General features: G+C 31.6%; 2 protein-coding genes across 13 annotated transcripts in view; one reads left to right on the forward strand and one right to left on the reverse strand.

Annotated features, from left to right (window-relative positions):
- The window catches only part of LOC143225043 (uncharacterized), a 134,844-nt gene extending 120,260 nt beyond the window's left edge, over positions 1-14,584 (forward strand). For 11 of the 12 annotated variants that reach the window (XR_013013579.1, XM_076453715.1, XM_076453722.1 and 8 more), the window contains one exon: positions 14,278-14,584. Coding sequence is in view for 10 of the 12 variants with exons in the window: in XM_076453715.1 (XP_076309830.1) it covers positions 14,278-14,383 (106 nt within the window). In the remaining 2 variants the exon portion in view is untranslated. The remainder of the gene's footprint in view (positions 1-14,277) is intronic. The other variant, XR_013013580.1, reaches the window with a different exon arrangement.
- On the reverse strand, positions 508-11,474 carry LOC143226926 (uncharacterized). The gene is made up of 5 exons (XM_076458487.1): positions 11,403-11,474; positions 5,977-6,115; positions 3,435-3,703; positions 1,989-2,228; positions 508-986 (listed from the first exon to the last, which is right to left on the reverse strand). The coding sequence occupies exons 1-4, from the start codon at positions 11,472-11,474 to the stop codon at positions 2,103-2,105; spliced, it is 606 nt and encodes a 201-aa protein (XP_076314602.1). The 3' UTR covers positions 508-986; positions 1,989-2,102.
- Positions 14,585-16,829: the final 2,245 nt, after the last annotated feature.

Raw genomic sequence — 16,829 nt, forward strand, 5'->3', positions numbered from 1 at the left:
AAGTTGTGGTCCCGCTATGCATAGTAGTAACAAGCAAGCTACCATATGGATATATATAACAAGGATGAGTAGTAGAAGGACAAGAGGCAGCGCAGTGGTGATGGTCACTGCTGAACTGACACTATGTCCAGATGTGAAGTTTGAAGATCCACCAACACCAGCACTGTTGCAAGTGATGTTGAAACCTGGGTATTGCCCAACAAAATGCTGGCCAAAAATAAGAAAAATTTATAGATATACAAACCCTTCTCACAAAACAAAATTTTACCACAATTAGTATCAAACAAGTAACACAGCTAGGCTCTAAAATGCAGTGAATATCAATATAGAAATAGCAAAATTTACAGATAATATTTAGAAGAAAAGATACATGTAATCAACATAAATAATGATCCACAGATTTCAATCTTATATTTAAAGTACTTTTACTCGACATTAATATCAAATTAACAACGAAGGTGAGTTAAGACGTAATGACATATTGACACAAGATGTAACCACAAAATATAAAAATGTTAGAATACCCAAAATTAGCACATTTTGTTGAATATTTAAAAACATTTTGAAATACTCGTACCAACTATCTCTTTTGGTTTTTCTTCAGAAGATAAAAACAAGTCTATTTTAGAGTAACTACGTTCCACAATTCACAGTTTCTATGTGAAGAACAACTGTATGTTAAGTTTTTTCTGGATAGCTTGAAAAAAATAAAAACAAACAAACAAGGGCTTATGTTTTCTTGCAGGAAAACTACTTTGTATAGGTCAGATAACTACAGTAATCATTTTTACTGATATACCAGGTATCAGTGAACCTGCAGTCTGATGCCCCATCATCGTCTCCAAATGGCTGGTGAGCGTTCCCATACTCTCAATACCTGGTGACAAAGTCTGTTGTGGACCAGATGGAATCATGGATGGTGAAGCACAAACATATTTAGCTGAGGCTCCTGATGGTTGCTGCACAAAGTACAAAGGTGCTGGAAACTGAAGTAGAAATGTTATAATTATCCTAGTTCTGCTACATCACTAGGAACTAGAACTACTGAAACAGTTTCCTATTATCTTTAACTGCAAATTAAAAAAATTATAAAATTTAATTGTGATACTCAGTTGAGCTATACATTACATTTTAATAAAGGCCAACAAGTTATTGGAATATTCAGAGGTACAATATTGATACTCTGTAAGATTGCGGTATTTAAATGAATACAATTATCAAATTAATGTTACATCTATTAGCAATGCAATAGTGTGTACAACAGAGAGAACTTCTATCATTAATTGTGAAAGACAACCACAATATTTTACTAGCTAAAGTATGAATTTAAAACCAGTTGACCAATTGAAATTTCAAACCATTCATTACAAACCAATTCGAAAAAAACAAAACACACTAAATAATATTACTACTGTGTACAAGTATTGCTTATCAATATACTTTAATATAAGAATAAGTTTCTAAAATTAAACAAATACCTCCTTTTAAATCCAGTAAAAAAAACACAAGTCTAAAAATTACTGATGGTATATCTATTAAGGCTTTCACTATAAGAGTAAATTTCAGTAAAAGTTAAAGTAACGCAACAGTTTATAAAAACTATTGTTAGATGTATTGGTAACAAAGTGTACATAGCCCCTTAGCTTTGTAGAAATACTACGACATTAGAAAATTATATTTTATGTATAATTTGATGTATTTAAACAAAATATAAAAAACAACAACATTAACTGGATTTATCATTTTAACCAAAAGAATTTTCAGGATTTGCTTTAAAATGATGTTGAAATGGATATAAACACGTGAAATTTGGCTAAATTGTTCAATATAAATTACTCAATATATTCAAGTGTCATGCCTGTAAGTAACTATGAAGAATTGAAACATTAAAAAAACCCTAGATTTTAAGAGGACAATATAACTGCTCTGTTAAATGTACAAAGAAAATGAGAGACAGATATATGTATTACACACAGTCCTAGACCTACCTGTTGTTGTTGTTGGTTTTGTAAATTTATAGGGTTTGGAAGTTTGGAAGCTTGAAGAAGGTAACTCTGTAGACCTAAAGAAGTTGCTGGTGGTGCATCTATTCAGGGTTTCCACTAAGTGGATTTGCAGGGCTTGCCTTCAGACACGTGCATCTGACTTGGTGGCCGAAAATGGGCAAAACTTAGATTTGACATTTGTGCTGTTAAGTCTTGTATCTTGATAGCACCAAAGTCTTGAGACTTTTGAAGATAACAGAAAAAACAAGACTTAATATCACACAACCTCAAGGTGCTATAATACTGACATATTCTTACTAAAAAGTTGCAGATGCCATTCAGTAATATCCTACTAATAATATATATTTTTAAGTTATGACTGTAACATAAAATGATTATACGAGTTCAATATTAGTTTTTTTTCTGCAACCAAGACGTTTTGCATGTTAGGTCACTAAAGCACAATTAACTGAGCTCCTACAATCTGTTCCTGTTGAACATCAGTTATGTTACAATAACATGGAATAGAGCTCACCTATGATTACATAATACAGATCACTTGTTAAGTAGGTTATTGTAATAACAAATTGCCCAGTCATCTGAAGATCTAGCCAATTTAACAGCTGAGGAATAAAAGGCACATCTTTAAACAGATGTTTCTACATAATTGTCCAAACCCTGTATGTTTGCATGACTTGCAAGAAAGTTTAGGTTTTTTTTCTTCTTAATTGCATTAATAATACCAACATTTCTTAATTGCATTAATAATACCAACATACATGGAGACTACAGATGTAGGTCACAAAAGTGAAGAACATTTCTTATTCTCTTAACATCCAGTGTTTTTACATGAAAATATACTTGAATGAGGTACAAAAAATTTAAAACTTCATATATAACTACAAAGATTAAAGAAAATTCTTCCAAGCTTCTATATGAGGGAAAAATGTTTGTTATTTGTAGAAGCACGTTCATACTGAATAGAAAAGTTGAATTAAAAAACAACAACTTTATTTTAAAAATCACACCAACTAGAAGATCTGCAACACAAAAATCCTTGAATGTGTGGTGTTTAATTCAACATTCAGTGTCCTTTTTAACATTACTTTAAACATCAGAGTCATAACTTGTTTGCAGATATATGATTTAACTTAGTAATTCCATAACATCACCATCATCATTCTAACCACACTGCATCTTCATCTATCTTAGTAAAGAGACTATTGTTAAATAGTAAATTTATTATCATTTTAGAAAACTGGATTATTTCATTCAGTTTATCAAACAAACCAAATATTATTCCAATCTTTTTCTTTTTTTTTTGGTTTTAAAATAACATACAAACCAAAATAATCTAAAAAAAACTTTATAAATAAATTTTCTCTAACAACTTAATTTTATAGTGGCTGATTAGCGAAGCAAATCAGCCACAAAATACCAAAAGATTACCATATTTAGAGGCCTATGGTCTGGAATCATCTGTCCTGCAGATGGTGGAGGTTGATGCATTTGTTGAGGAATATAAGGTATGTACACAAAGGCAGGGCTTGGAGAAAACACTGTCACTTGTTGCTGTACATGTGACAAGGTTGAGGATGGATGTGATGGTCCATGCTGATTGCTAGGATTCACTGGTGTTACCGACAAGTGCTGACTCCCTGGTAGAGAAGTTGAATCAAATCTGTACATGGATCCATCAGGATTGACATAGGGAGTTCCTGAAATGTCACTGTGTGTTAGAAACTAATGTCTTAGTTGACAAAAATTCAAATATAAATTGACAAGTTCAGAAGTACTTAGTACCAGAAAAGTCACTTATTGAATGGGCTTTTGTAATGGGAAAAAAACAGTTAAAGAACAGTGTACGAAATGCTTTAAGAAACAGATTAAAAATGTTTGATAAGAATTTAAGTCGCACATTCAGGTTAAATTTTACATCCTAAGAAAACAACAAAACCAAAGAAAGCTAACATAAATCTTAATGCAAGATTTTCCAGTCATCAAATCTTGCCAAGTTAGCTGTAATAATTTGTTTAACTAGAAAAATTTACAAGTTTTAGGACTTTCCCTTTCTTAAATCACTGTAAAAGTCCAACAAACAGCACAAGTTAGTGGATATAAACAAAACACTACCAGTTAAAACTGTTTGGTACTTTGAATGAAAATTGTATAGAAAATGTAGCTTCTACAAAATTTTTAATATTTATATAAATTCTCATGTTCAGAACATTTCTTTTATGAAATAGTTAATAGTTCTTGCTTTTGTTATAGAGTTCAATTACTAACTTTTGCCTTCCTACATTTTTGTATTAATAGCTTTCCAGTCATGTCCTAAAACTAATTTTTTTTATTTAAAAAAACACTGCCTGCAGTTAACTGTACTTATAATCAATGATGTACAATAATATTTTTTATTATATCAGAACAGAAACAAATTGTTTGAATTGTCAACTAAGTCTTAAACCTGTTTCATATTCATCTCTACATAATTTTTCTTTGCTCATTCAAGAAGTTAATTTGGCCTATAAAAAGTAATATAAATATAGCATAAGAAACAGTGACATTGAGAACAAAACAAAACTTGGTATGGTCAAATGCAAAATTATCTAACAAACCCTAACTAGTTTTATTAGTACAATCTTGTTCCACGAGAGAACACATCCTTTACACTCATACAGCAACATTACAATTCAAATGAAATATAAATTATCACAAATAATGATTATTACAAGTTTTAGGAAAAAAATATCATGTGTATTCGGATTTGTTGATAAACATCTCTTCTTCAGGCAACAAATCACCAAGCTAAGCTTTTCTCACTTTTACCATCTCTATATAAGCCTTTAATGAATGGGTTTATCCAGATGAAGAGAAATATAACTTCATTAGATGTTTAAATCACTAATCTAGTGATCCAAGGGAGATTTCAGCCAGTTCACAAGATGTTTGAAAACGTGCTTTAAAATACAGTTACTGACGAATTTTGTTTTATGATGTAATACACAAGTAATTTAAAAAGTTAATATTCTACACAGTTGTTAAGACATTTTGGGACTGAAATTAGTTGAGCCTCAGTTGAAAAAAGGTTGGGAACTTCTTATGACTTCATAAAGTTTATACATAGGTAATTTATATAATACCATAACAACTGAGGTTATGAAACTGTCTTACTACAATAATAAAACTACACCTGTACTGAAGTTACAAGTTTCAAATTGATAATGTTTTGATCAAACTTATTTTATCCTTCTTTTAGGAACCATGAGTGTCATACTACACTCAGAAGAATTCATGAAATTAAAAAAATCTAACATGTTTATTCAAAATGCGTTGAATTATCCCAAAATCTAAAATGATGTATAAATTACATGGATAAATCCCTTTTTTTCTTTCCCCACTGATTAAATTTCAACTGTAGAATATTTTTTTAAATGTGGAAAAATTACTAAGCTTAGTTTCCATACATTCTTCAGTCCTGTGGTGCAATTTTAACTTTGAGAAACAAATACAGAATACCATACTGTATACTGATTTAAGCATACTGATTAAAAATATGTACAGATATTAGGCTTACTGACTAAGATGATGAACATTCATTAACCATACTAAGTAAGAACCAGCTGAGAACACCAACTGATCTACCATTTATCAGCTCATTTTTCACTTATGTTAAAAGCATTCTTTTTTTTATGTTTTTACATATCTTTCTAAAGCACTGTTGAACCCTTGTAACTAGTAGAATAGAACAGGTACTTAAAGAGTAAGAATTGTGTGTGTTTTCATATAGCAAAGCCACATCTGCTGAGTCCATGAGGAGAAGTAAGAATAGTGTTTTCATGTGTTTATTCCAGCCCTACCAAGATAGGTCAGGTATTTAAAAAAGTGAGAATGACTTTGAAGATAGAAAGTGAGATTTCTGATTTGTAATGTTTGGAAGTAAGCACACTGAAATTTGAAAACTTTACAAATGTTACTGTGATGAAACACTTACCAAGTTGTGGGTTTATAATCACAGAGCCAAGAGGTAAAGTGTCAACACTAGGTATTGCCCACATGGTAGGCTGACTAGGATATGGCACAATGGAGTCAGAAGGTCCATTGGGATTGGTCCAATTTAAGTGACTGGAAATCTAAGAACAGTAAAATAACTACAATATAAATAAATCTACCAAATTTATATCTATCATTGACCTTGCAATAACCCTCACTTGTAAAAATTTCTGTTCACTTCAAACATTCTTTCTGCTTCAGCACCAGACATTTATAGGATACCCAACCCTAGTACATGCTTTTATTGGGTTGAGGAATAATTCCCGAGCGTTTTTTCAAGTTAAAAAATATATTCATAAATGAAACGCTTTCGCAAAATATTTCATGTCATTTGGTAGATAATTGTTTGCTCTAATAGATGGTGTGTTTGATTTTCATATGTCTTTACTTTTTTGCTTTCATTTTCAGCTCATTAAATGGAATGTCAAGTGGTCAAAATCGAGCATTTTCGACACCATCTGCTTTTCGCATTTAATTTCTTGCAATTTCGTTTAAAACAATGCATACTATATACCTAGGTATTACATGAAATAAAGTATCATAATAAATGTTTTGGGTGTAATGTGTTCATGCATTGAAGTATTGTATAATCTTGCATGTAATGCTTGAATGAAATTATTTAAAACGCTCACAATTATTCCTCAACCTAATATTTTAGAACAGGAAGAAATGTATGAACCTTATTTTGGCCTTTCACTTTTTTAAAAATGCTATTTATCTTCTTTTCATCACATTCATTTTTATTTTAAATTAGGTAGAGTTTTATCTGTAGTTTAAAAATGCCAAACATCACACTACCACAAACAGCAAAACTATAATCTTAAATACAAGTTCTTATATCTTATGGACAAATTTTATATGCTGATTAGAGATACACAGGAGAGAGTGATTTTTTGTGCCTTTGACATCAGTTTCTGGGTGAAAGGACCTAATGGAGGACATATCTTTGGTGCTTTTAATTTTATAACATTTACAATATTGAAAATATAACTGGCTCTTCAAAATGTAAACATCTAGTTGATATGATGATAGAAAACAAGTACTGATAGATACTTCTAGTTCAATGTAATACACATGCAGTTATAATACATAAAAGTTTAGATTGTGTGTATAACTAATATGTAATCCATAGTATTAACAATCAATCATAAGAAGACTGCACATTCAGTTACTGTTCTTCAGGTGAGTGTGTAAAACAGGATTTTAAATATATTTTTCTGGAGAACAACCAATCTAACATTAAGAGCATTTTAACATTTTTTTTTTTACATGAATCATAAATTAGCAAAAACTAAATGAGCAAATTTATTTACCTGGTTTGTAGAGATGTAGTAGTTTGTACAGTTACATATGGAAGAGTTAGGCTGACTTGGCTAGGAAAACTGACTTTGAAGTAACTGGTACATTTACAGATTCTACAATGTTAAAACAAATCATTAATACTTTTAAACTACATAGAATATGATGATTAATGCTACCTCATGGTTATTTGAATATTTTTAAGAAAGTAAAATAATTATCAGCATAGTGGACAAACATACCTAAAATTAATGTGCATACAAAATGTCACTTCTCTGTTACCAATATTTTGGGACATTTTTCAGAAATACTGAGTGTTAAGATACTTAACTTTCAAAACAAATCTTACAATTTTATATTACTGATCTAAACAGTACCCATCATATCTAAAAATAAAAGATGTCAGAACACTGTGACTTTTCTAATATTGTAAATCTGCTACCAATATATTAATCCTACAAGACGTGGAAGAGAGAAACCACCACAAGGGAAATAAAATTAGAATAATAATTTAAGATTGCCACCAATAAATAAATATTAAAAGATATGGAAAAAGAAAATAAAGTAACACTAGAAAAAAGAAAACCAATGATTTACAAAACACATGCTAATTCTAAATCAAACAGTTTATTAAGCTTATCTGTTCAACAGTAAAGAGCAACAAACAAGTACTACTGAAAATCCTATGAAATGTGAGAAAACTAAAGTGGAAGCATAAATCAGGAAATAATTAAAATGTTAAATAAAATGATGCTTTACTACACATTTCTTAAAAAGAACAACTTCATTTTATTTTTGCTTTGATTCAGGCCTACATCAATCATTAGGCTTAACTGCTGGAAATACAGTAAAAAGCATTAACTAAACAAAAGTTTTTGTTGCTTTTCAAAGATGTGTGCAAAAATTTATTATTATTATAATTACTTACTGCTTGGTGCCACCAGTAATTAAAAACAGGAACAACAGTAGCACTTTTATAATGTACGCTATTTTCATTCTGATTAGGCCACTTTACCGTTTCTAAGCAACTAGTTTTAGCTGATATATATTATTTGTAAAAAGATTTTGGATTAACTCTTGTACATTTCTAAATTATATTCTCATTCTTCAAAAGTTGTGTCACAATCTAATTCTCACATTAGTTGTTGTGAACCTTTTCAATGATATAACAAATTTTTTGTTATTAGTACAAACAAAACCTCAATTAGAAAACCATACTGTGTAAACTGCTACAATCTTTGTGAATATTAATATAACACTAATATTAATAAACAAGCAGTTCCATGTCTCTTACGAGGTCTGTTCAAAAAATACGTGGACTGACGTCATAAAACAAAATGTACTTTATTTAGAAGTTACAGGTCTGGGACCCCTTCAAAGTACTCTCCTCCCCAATGCACACACTTATCCCAACGGTGTTTCCACTTGTTGAAACAGTCCTGGTACCTTCTTTTGTAATGTCCTCCAGCTCCTTCGTCGCATTTGCTTTTATCTCGGGAATCGTCCCAAATCTTCTTCCTTTCAAGGGTCTTTTGAGTTTGGGGAACAAGAAAAAATCGCAAGGAGCAAGGTCAGGTGAGTAGGGGGGGTTGGGAAGAACAGTGATCGAGTGTTTGGCCAAAAACTCACGGGTTCTGAGGGCTGAATTTCACAGCAATGCGGTGCATCTTCAATTTTTCGGTCAAAATCTCGTAACAAGATCCAACTGATATCCCACACTCTTCAGCAAACTCCCTGACAGTCAGACGTCGATTTGCCCTCACCAGGGTGTTGATTTTGTCGACAAGTGGGTAGTCAGTTGACGTGGAAGGACGTCCATCTTCAATGGACTGTCGACCATCCTTAAAACGTTCATGCCACTTGAAACATGCCGTACGCTTCATAGCAACATCACCGTAAGTCGTGTTAAGCATAGCAAAAGTTTCAGTCGCAGATTTTCCAAGTTTCACACAAAATTTCACAGCAAGTCGTTGCTCCTTCAGGTTATTCATTCTGAAATTCGCCAAACGAAAAAATCGCACTTCACTTAAAACCGCGTGGCTAATACACAAATGAAGATATCTGCAATCGGGAAATGGCGTCGTATCTGCTGATCTGTGCGAACCTAGCGACACCAAGCGGATTCCCCTGGAACCAACTGAAGCCGCGCAATTCAAACAGTCCGTGTATTTTTTGAACAGACCTCGTAAATGGACAGCACACAGTCCACTTGTTTTAAAATAATATATTTAAAATAAATCTAATCTATGGACAAATATTATTTACATTATAGGATATTGCATATGTTTCTAAAACTAAATAATTCTCTTTTCTTCTGTTATCACAATATAATCAGTGATAAGTACATTTAGGTTACTCTGCAAGTTAATACAATTGTATATAAAGCTTTCAGTTGTTCTCTTTTCCATCAAAAGTTCACACAAGCTAGTTCAACTGCATTAAAACTTGGTTGTTGTTATTTTCTCTAATCTGTTTCTTATTGCACAATCTGCAGTAGATTAATTTATGTTACACTGTGGGTTACCACAGTTACATCAAGAACTCTATATAACTCTCCTTTAAATTGAAGTCATTGCTTGCAGGTTCAGTTACTTTAGAATGTACTTTGACAATACAAATTATTATTGTTATTTCTGTTATACTGTGAAAAGCATTTGAAAGTGTAGCCTGTTATGGCTAAGCTAACAATCACACAGTCTGACTTCACTTTTACTACCTTAACCTTTTGCATTCATTTGGTTGCCTGTATACATATTTACCAACTGAAGCCTAGAATTTTCTGCAGACAATTAGGTACTATGATACAATAATATTCACTTAAGGAAATGAGAAAAATACAGCAGGTTCAACTACCATAACATCAATTTATTATGCTATTGTAAAACAGTTGAACAACAGACACAACATGATTTGTACCAAGTAACATTAATTTTGTTATAACTATCACTTTTATGAAAATAATTAAGTTTAAACAGTTATAAAAACTAAATAATTATTAAATATTAAATAAATTAATAAATATTACACAACATTAAAATAGTTAAACAATTAAAAACAAAAAAATAGTGTACGTATGTTAACATTATGCATTATTTTTACATTATACATAAGTGCCAAGAACTAAGACTTGGTTACTTAAACATCTGTACTGATGGAGCCACATTAATAACAGGGAGTATATCAAATTTACTGTATAAATTCTGTATAAAGTATAAATTCTTTGCAGTATATATAAACATGCTTTTGAGGTGTAATGCATGCCTGAAGGAATGCTGGACAATACAGTGGAAATGGCAAATTTCATAAAATCACAATCAACAAATTCCAGTTTATTTCAAGCCTTTTTGAAGAATGATCAGTGCACACAATTGTCCTTTGATCCTTACTGAAATTAGACAGCTTTCACAGGGCAAAATCCTTGTGTATTTGTCAGCCAAGAGTGGAAATCCTAGTTACTTCAACAGTCTCTTTCCACCTTATTAGATGTATGGATTTATAATCTAGCTTATGTAGCAGACATTTTTCTCAAATATCAGTAACCTAATTTATGTCTCTAAAAGCTCAGTATAACAATTTTCAACCAGCAAGATTTAGTTGGATCTATTACAAAAAGTTCTGGGATAAGTCTTTGAAAAACAACCAAACTGAATCTTTCAGTACTCCATGATTTCCTGGCAGAAAATTAATTTTGAGTGGATCAGTGCACTAAAACCAACATAACTGCACATCTAAAAGGACATTGCACAACATTTAGGAAATAATTTCCAATGATGTCATGATAATGACTGGATACACAACCTCTTTCATAGTACCAATATGTCATTGCAAATATTATGTATACAATGAGACACTAACTGGAGTCTCTTGTGATTATGAACTGAAAATAAGTTTGAGAAATGTCACTGATCAATATTTGGCTCAGTTTAAGAAAATAAGTACCTTCTGCTGGCAGGAAAAGCTAATGCAGTTTCATTACTATTTTCCACAACATACTTGTGTATGATAGCATTTTCCTCATGTGTACATCTGAAAACCAAAATTAGAAGTAGACTGAATGCCAAACCAAACCTGAGACTCTCTCTCTGTCTTCATTAGTTTTGGACTTCCAAGAGATGTAATGATCAATGCAACTTCATCCATCATAGTGTGAATTATAACTTCACGACTCATCATGAGAAATGGAAAGGTGATGGGGAATATATATTTTTTTTTAAATTAAATAGTTTGTTGGTCTATTTAATTTAAATAAATTAAATCAAAGTGATGCAAGTTATGAAAGCAAAATCTTGGAATAGTGTTGTTTCATAGTTTAATAATAAAAGTGTTGTAAGAAAAACTAATTTCATATCTCTAAGATTACTGTTTTTATAACTTGTACTCAAGTAAGATAGAAAATCACTGGAAAACATTAATTTTTAGGAGGGAAGGTGAAAGATTTGGCATTTTAATGTAAGGCGTTCTCAAGATATTAAAGTTTGTGAACCACTAGTATAAGAGAAACTATGCCTGAAGGAATTTTTTATATTACTTCAACAGATAACCTGTTCAGTATAGTGAATACAATGTCTTATTAATGAAATTATTAGTATGCAGAACAAAGAGTTTTAATAGTTTTCAATTTTGATTATTTCAAGATTTGGAATCTTTTTAGACGAATTGCTCAGTAATTTAAAATATGGTTTGTTGTATTACGACTACCTTTTAATAAGGTTCTTTACTCTGCACACAAATTTTTTTGATTTTGTGACTTGTATGCTTAACCCACAACTGCATAACCTGGATTTGAAATAAATTAACATGTAACTTATAAGTTGAAACTAACAATTACACCTACTAACCCACCTGTTACACTTTGTCTAAGCTTGCTTTGTTATGTACTACGACTTTCATTGTATGTATCTAATCTAAAACATCTTTGGTGTGAAAAAAAAGTGCAGTTAAAAGAAGATTGAGCTGACCACTTAAAGAGATGAACTCAAAATTGCTGACCAAATTGATAGCTACACTTATAGTATTGATAAGAATCTTGTAGCAAATGTTCATTCAGTTATCAGGTTCTAGTTTGTGTTCAATTTGGGGCATTAATAATGGGTGAAATAAAATGTGTGACATTTCTTATTGGAAATCATGACTTTTTACCGGTACATATCAAGAAACCACAGCAAGCAAGAAAGTGATACTTGATAGTTACCTACATTATTACCTGTAAGATTGCAACCTTATTATTCATAACAGACCTATACTTTATAGAACTAACCAGATCTGTTTAAAATATTAGGGTTGTTTTAGAAAGAAAATTAACTCAATAACTTCATTCCATGGTGTTACTATAAAAGTAGGTTAACAGTTTGTCATCATGCACTTGGAACAAACATACCAAACATTATTATTTACACCAGTTGTCCAAGCTAATATACAATACTACATGTTCTTTAATGAAAAGAACTTCATAACATTTAGCAAATTTGTATTTAGTAGTTGGAAAATATTAACCATCCACCTCTATGATTCTTTTGAAAACTTGAATTAGAAACTGGTAGTCTAGTTTGCCTTGCCTAACTCGTATATCTGCACATACTTTCACTGTATCATTTTGTTGCTGTAAATCAGTTGTATTGTGGCAAAGATAACAAAATTACCCACTTTTACTATAAGATGAAGCTGTAGTAAAAAGTTTAAACCAATAAGTTGGGCAAGTTTCTGCTTGCTTGTGTGTAAAGTTTGTCAATTTAAGCAGTTTTGTTTGATAAATTTGCATGTGACTTGTATCTGGCAACTTTGATACTGAATTTTAAGATATAAAGATCAATCAGTGAACCAGATTTGAAAACAATCCATAAAAGTTCTGTTTTTAAAATAAATAAAACTTGTGTATGTTTAGTGTGAAGAAGAAAGGTATGAATAAATTTGATTAAAATTGGACATTTTATATCTTGTCTTTTGTTAATGGATTGCTTTGAAATTTAATGTTTGATAGTTTAGGTTACCACAGTCCAAGCTACAGAAAGTGAAAATCTGTATCACTCATTAATAACACAGCGTGTCCTGCAGGTTTTCAGTCACATGATACACGTGTCTCTTGATATTACCTTTTCTTACCTAACCCTTTGACCAATGAGTCATAAAAGTGGTTATCTTGTATGGCTACCTTGTTTACTAATTAATTAGAAAATTGGGAAATTATTTATTGAGGTGTATTATTGTAAAGCAGCAGTATATTAAATGTTAGACAGCTTTCAGCCAATGATAAAAAAACTTTGTTTTATATAAAATGTTCCATATTAAAGATATGAGTAAATTCCACTAATTTACCTATGAACCTATGAAGAAGCAACACGTATTTGTATGTGCAGTGTTTAACACTTGTGGTTTTAAATTAATATATTGCATCTGGATTGACTCATCAGATGGTGGTTATTTTACACTAAAGGTAAATGTTTTTTTCATTTTCCATAGACTGATTTTAAATCATTAATAAATTTACTTCTTTCATCCTTTCATTCCATTAACGTAACTTTTGGAATAAGATCTGCTTTAATAAAGTGCTTGTTGTGTTTCCCATTATGATATCCATTGCAACAAGTCTAAAGTACCTATATAGCAATCATAATTATGCCATTAGTTACCTTCATATGTGAAATATACAATATAGTTAGCACAAAAGAAACTGAGAAAAGGTACATATGATCTATGAATTCATTCTAATCTTCATTCAGTTATAATTTTTGTTGTTAAACTTTCATGAAGGCAATTGAAACCTACTTCTAAATCCATTTTATAACATCAACCATAAAATTGTGTTTGTATACTTGTTTTAATGACATTTTATCTTAAATACAACAAAATACATCTTCAAAATTCACAATTGTGATTAGAAGTTAGACCTATAGTTAATTTTTTATCTTGAATGTTGCCTTTAAAACCTTTTCTCATTCATTTACAGAATTATGCAAAAGTCATTAGACTGTTTGCTGGTGAGCCATGTTGGAAAGCCCATTTTCGACCATCTGAGGAGCATCCAACAAGACAAAAGTATAGGGAACAGTTAGAAAAAGGATTTCTTGAATGCCCTGTCTGAAAACCAATATTCATTTGAATGAAATGATGTTAAAAATAATTTCATGTATTTTAGTTTTCTTACCAAGCTTCAGTTTTTATAATGAGGAAATGACTGAGTTTAAATAAACCTTTCTTTTAACATGTTACTTGTAACACTCTAACTTGCATAATAAAAGGAATATGATAAAGAAGGAATGTTATATGTGTGCCTTGACTAACTAAACAGTTTTGGTTGGGTTTGTATGCATTTAAGTGTAATCATTGATTTGATATATTTTTTAGATATGTTTCCATCTTTTGTCTTCTATTTACATATAGTTTTGTTTCACGTTTCTTGAAATATACAAGACTGTTATCCCGTGAGTGAGTTTCCCTCTGAAATTCTTTTTCATTCACAACATTTCAATAATTATCTTCAGGTGTTTCAGGAATGGAACTTCCCAATAATCAGTGAAATAAATGATTTGCTGCCATTTATGCTAAAGCCAACATTAAATGATACTTGTTTTGTTCGAATGTCTAATCTTGTACCAAAATGATTAGCCATGTACTTTTATTAAAACACTGCATAAGATCAAACAATGTGTGCAAATCAGTATGTTCAAATTTCCCAAAGTAAATTTCAAACTCTTGATCAACCTGATTATATTACCAGAGCAAATGCTGGACCGATCAAAACATACATATCCACAAAATGTTTATTTCTCTGGATTTTTATAATTTCTCTTAGATTTGTTTTTAAGATAACAGCAGTTCATACACAGCGGTACAACACTATTTGGAATTGGTTTGATAACATGACTGTGGTGACTTAAATACATAGTTGACTTGCTTAAGGTGTTTTGCTTCTTAAAGTTTGCAACTGAAAATGTTAGCTTTACAATTTTAACTTTGGTAGTAAGGTTAATGTTTACTATCTTTTTTCAAGTTGTAGTTGTTAATAAGAGCCACCTTGTTTGTCATTCATCTTTCATCAGTAACACTTGACTGTTTGTTATGTTCACGTTGGCATAACGGTTTGTCTCAAACAGAAGATTCACGTTCAAAATGTCAGTTAAGTGGAAACTTTAAGCCTTTTTTATCACTCTTACCCTTCGGTGTGGATTCCTGTACGTGGTGAGGGGGCCTCCCAGGAAAGGTTCTGTTCTGTCTGGATACCTTCTCTGGGATCTAAACATCCACCCACGTGTTTGCCGTGCGTGGCGACCCGTGAAGGGAGGAGAGGATCCTGGTGGTTGAGGGTCCAATCCTAACACACCACTTTGGCCTTGAATTCCTGTAGACGGGCGGCCTTTGGGTGCCCCCCAGGGTCAATTGGCTGGTCCACTTGGGCTAGAGTCAATCAAGTATCAGTGTTGGAAGTTCTCAATGGGTGTTGTGGACATTGTGCCTGATGCTGGTGTTTGGGTATAGTGCTCACGAAACCCTGGCATTGCTGCATTGTCCTTGCATGACATTGTAGTGCGTTCCTTCGTAGGGCTCCATAGTGGGTACTGAAATTTTTTTTTTTTATGGATCCTCCTTCAAAAAATTTAAATAAAATAGTGAAAAAACACTCAATAGGTAAACGACCATATCTTGAAGACTCTCAGCAGCAATCTTCAACATCTCTAACACACGTACCTCATTTTCTTGTATTACATTCTCTTTCAGAAAAACCTTTGGGGCAATTGTCCCAAATTTAGATGTAAATGTGTAATTGTCACTTTTCCTATTTTTATATATTTAGGAAGTAGAGGAATTCGATGGTTATTCATCCAAGATCAGATGAGAAAGTTATGATATTATAAACAAGTAAGAATATGGAGCACTACATTGTGAATCAATTAAAACATGAAATATTATTATGGCAAAAGTCAAGAAAAGATGGAAAATTGTTATTTATAACAAGAAACAACATAATGAAAACAGTAAGAACAATATTTGCAAGGTAAGTTGCTAATTGCCAGCCTCAGATGATAGAGGAGTTGGGAAGTAATCTGAGTTCGAATCCCTGTCACACCAAACATGCTTGCCCTCTCAGCATGTGCACGTTTTACTGACATCACAACAGTTTAAGTTTCAACATTAAATGTTCCTTATGTAATGCCATTTTAGTGTCTTTCAGGAATATAAGGATTATAATTTCTACTATAATACGGAGGCTATTTTAAAATGATTAGCGTCACTATGTCTGGTCATGCTCTATCTGACGACTGTGATCTGAATGTATCAATATTTTCGCCTGCAACATATGCTAACTAAAAGATTATAGTTTAGATGGCATCACACTACCTACGAAAAGGCAAAAAATGCCAAAATACATTTGCAATAGATGCTGCTGTACTGCGATTTCACATAGGTTGTGGTAGTCACGTGATATTCTGAATTGCATATCCAAAATACACTTAATATAACTTAACACTCTGTTTACTAATTTTCTGTACTATACTGTAT

The sequence above is a fragment of the Tachypleus tridentatus genome, chromosome 9 (genome assembly GCF_004210375.1).
Source record: "Tachypleus tridentatus isolate NWPU-2018 chromosome 9, ASM421037v1, whole genome shotgun sequence".
Classification (NCBI taxonomy): Eukaryota; Metazoa; Arthropoda; class Merostomata; order Xiphosura; family Limulidae; genus Tachypleus; species Tachypleus tridentatus.

Coding starts and splice junctions, on each gene's coding strand:
- LOC143226926 (XM_076458487.1), bottom strand. CDS start 11,474: ATGGATGAAGTTGCATTGATCATTACATCTCTTGGAAGTCCAAAACTA. Junction 6,116..11,402: donor AGACAGAGAGAGAGTCTCAG/GTTTGGTTTGGC, acceptor TACTGTTCTTAG/ATTTCCAGTCACTTAAATTG. Junction 2,229..3,434: donor ACCATAGGCCTCTAAATATG/GTAATCTTTTGG, acceptor TATCTTCAAAAG/TCTCAAGACTTTGGTGCTAT.